General features: G+C 37.7%; 1 protein-coding gene across 1 annotated transcript; it reads left to right on the plus strand.

Annotated features, from left to right (window-relative positions):
- The first annotated feature begins 235 nt into the window (after positions 1-235).
- Positions 236-1456, plus strand: LOC143605589 (uncharacterized). The gene is made up of 4 exons (XM_077081647.1): positions 236-624; positions 698-811; positions 890-955; positions 1057-1456. Exons 1-4 carry the CDS (start codon positions 510-512, stop codon positions 1116-1118), a joined length of 357 nt encoding a protein of 118 aa, XP_076937762.1. The 5' UTR covers positions 236-509; the 3' UTR covers positions 1119-1456.
- The last annotated feature ends 1016 nt before the right edge of the window (positions 1457-2472 follow it).

Raw genomic sequence — 2472 nt, forward strand, 5'->3', positions numbered from 1 at the left:
TAATTTCACAAACAAACAAAGAGAATCCAACAACACATATAATATAATTATATAAGCTTAAGCTTTGCCCCCCCCCCCCCCCCCCCGATTCAGACAACAACGAACGAAAGGTAGGGTTATGGTTATTATTATTATTAGGTGGATTTATGTTAGCTTTGATTCTTGTTACTATTTTGTTTCGATTTGGTTGGTATAACTTAAATAAACACCCCTTGATTGATCTCAAAATTTGGGTTTGATTATTTTCGATATAGTTGGTAAAGGTAAAGCTTACATACATCCTCTATCGATCGACCGATCTCAAAAATTATTTTCGATATATTTGTTATAGTAGTTATGAATTACAGGAAGCAATGCCTGACGATGCTGAAGACATGGCTGCTTTTGAGGCATGGATGAAATTTTTCAAAAAAAGCTACGAATGTCAAGATGAGATGCTCAAGAAATTCGAAACGTTTAAAGTCCATCTCTGTGAAGCAGAGCAAAACAATCCGCTAACATAGTTGCCAATGTGGCAGCATATGTCCCAGTTTGTGGACCTCACCGATGAGGAGTTCAGCTTAACCTGCTTGGGATGTGAATCCGAATCCGGCGACGAAGACGACAGGAATGGGGTCTATAGATGTAACTCTTTATTAATAATTCATTACTCATTCTCCTATTATCTTTCTTTCTTATTAATAATATTAAATGTTAGGGATACTTGATGAAAGTTTTGCAACCGACTCGGGTATGATTCTTAAAGGTCGGGATGAGAAAGAAGAAGAGGGCTCGACGGTCGGTACTCTTAAACGCAAAGGCATGTGCTCTTGTAAGTCTTTACTCATGATCTTTCATTCACTAATCATATTTAACTTTCTTTGCCAATAATACATTCTATTATTATTAGGTGATGAAAAGGATACCACTAATGATCAGCTGGATGCTACTGTCAAACGCCAACGACCATGCTCTTGTAAGTTCCCCTCGATCCCCTTTACCCATTAATTCAAACCAAATTTATCATATCACTAGTGATCATATGTATCTTTTCTTTCATGTAAATAATAATGCTAGGTTCTACTGCTCCTCCTGCTGCTGTTGCTGATGAACAACGAGATGTTGCAGCGCCTGTCTAACCGGAACCTGAACCTTAGGAAGCCTGTGTGTCGTGACTTTCTATTAATTATATGTTAAGCTACTTATATTAATGTTCTGCTGCTGCTGTGTTAAAACACTTGCTTTGACTGTAACATGTCCTTAATTAACGTTTGGCATCGCTCACACATGTTCACACTTGACATTGTTGCTATGAGCCTATGACCAATATGTGTTTTGTTAATGCTTCTCATTATGCGCACGTCTATGTCTTTAATCACTGATAATTTATAGCTTTACCAAAGTCCACCGCAAACTGGCTTCTCAGATTAGTCAAAGGTTGAATCTTACTTAGTTCATAAGACAACTGAATGTTTGATTCTTCTTTAGACGTCTGATGACTTCCCTGTCATCATGGAACATAACTCCAAACTGTCTGTTATTGTTTGGGTTCAATTCGTTTTTTTAATACCATAAGTTACTAGAGAAACTGAACTTTATGTGACATGAATATTGTAAAATGTTCAAAACCTAGAATTCGAAACCATCTGCGAGTTCAACCTTTCCCGACTTTTAAATTTATTATTAGCAAGTGCGAACCCATCATTTTTTCAAGACCAAAAAAACTATTAGTCATACTTGATGTGGCTTGTTTTAACTTGACATTTATAAAAGAGATGACACCTAATGGAAACCATGACGAAACAGACTTTGGGTTTGAATCTAATTAGTCTAATCAAACTTCTAACTTATATCCTATTAAAGCAAACTTTGCATGGCTTTTTTTTTTGAACGATCAACTAAGTTACGCTGGGTACTCTGTACGCGGCCCCCATTTGCTAAAGATAGCCCGAGCCGGCCACTAGTCCGGACGGACGGAGCCCCTAGCGGTCCACTTATTGAGGGATTCACCGGATAAAACCCGACCCCCAAGCCCGCCAAATGGCACGACAGCGAGGAGCCGGTAAAACCGGGTGAGATCAGGACTTGAACCCTGGCTAGCCAGGGTCATCCCTCATATCTCTCATATAAATTGGTGATAGTGAGGTTTGAACTCCATACATTTCACTAGTAAAGTGAGTGTAAAGTGAGTGTAAAGTGAGTGCTCTACCATTGAGCCACATCCAATTTATCTTTGCATGACTTTTAATTAGGTTATTCGCGTAAGCTGCTAACTAGACAATTTACCATATTTGTTTTATCCATCTAATGACACAGAGAATAATATCATTTATAATCACTAGTACGTTTATCTTAATTAAATAAATCTGGATTTTAAAGTGTGGCACTTAGGAATATGTAAAGTTTTGAAAATGGATAACAATAAAGTGGCATACAAAGGTGAAGAAGCGGATAGGTAGGCGGGTTTTTAATGCCTGGTCTAAAGTATAAAAA

This window comes from Bidens hawaiensis, unplaced genomic scaffold (assembly GCF_021521415.1).
Source record: "Bidens hawaiensis isolate Kalapana, Puna unplaced genomic scaffold, B.hawaiensis_p1.1 tig00070254_1, whole genome shotgun sequence".
NCBI lineage: Eukaryota > Viridiplantae > Streptophyta > Magnoliopsida > Asterales > Asteraceae > Bidens > Bidens hawaiensis.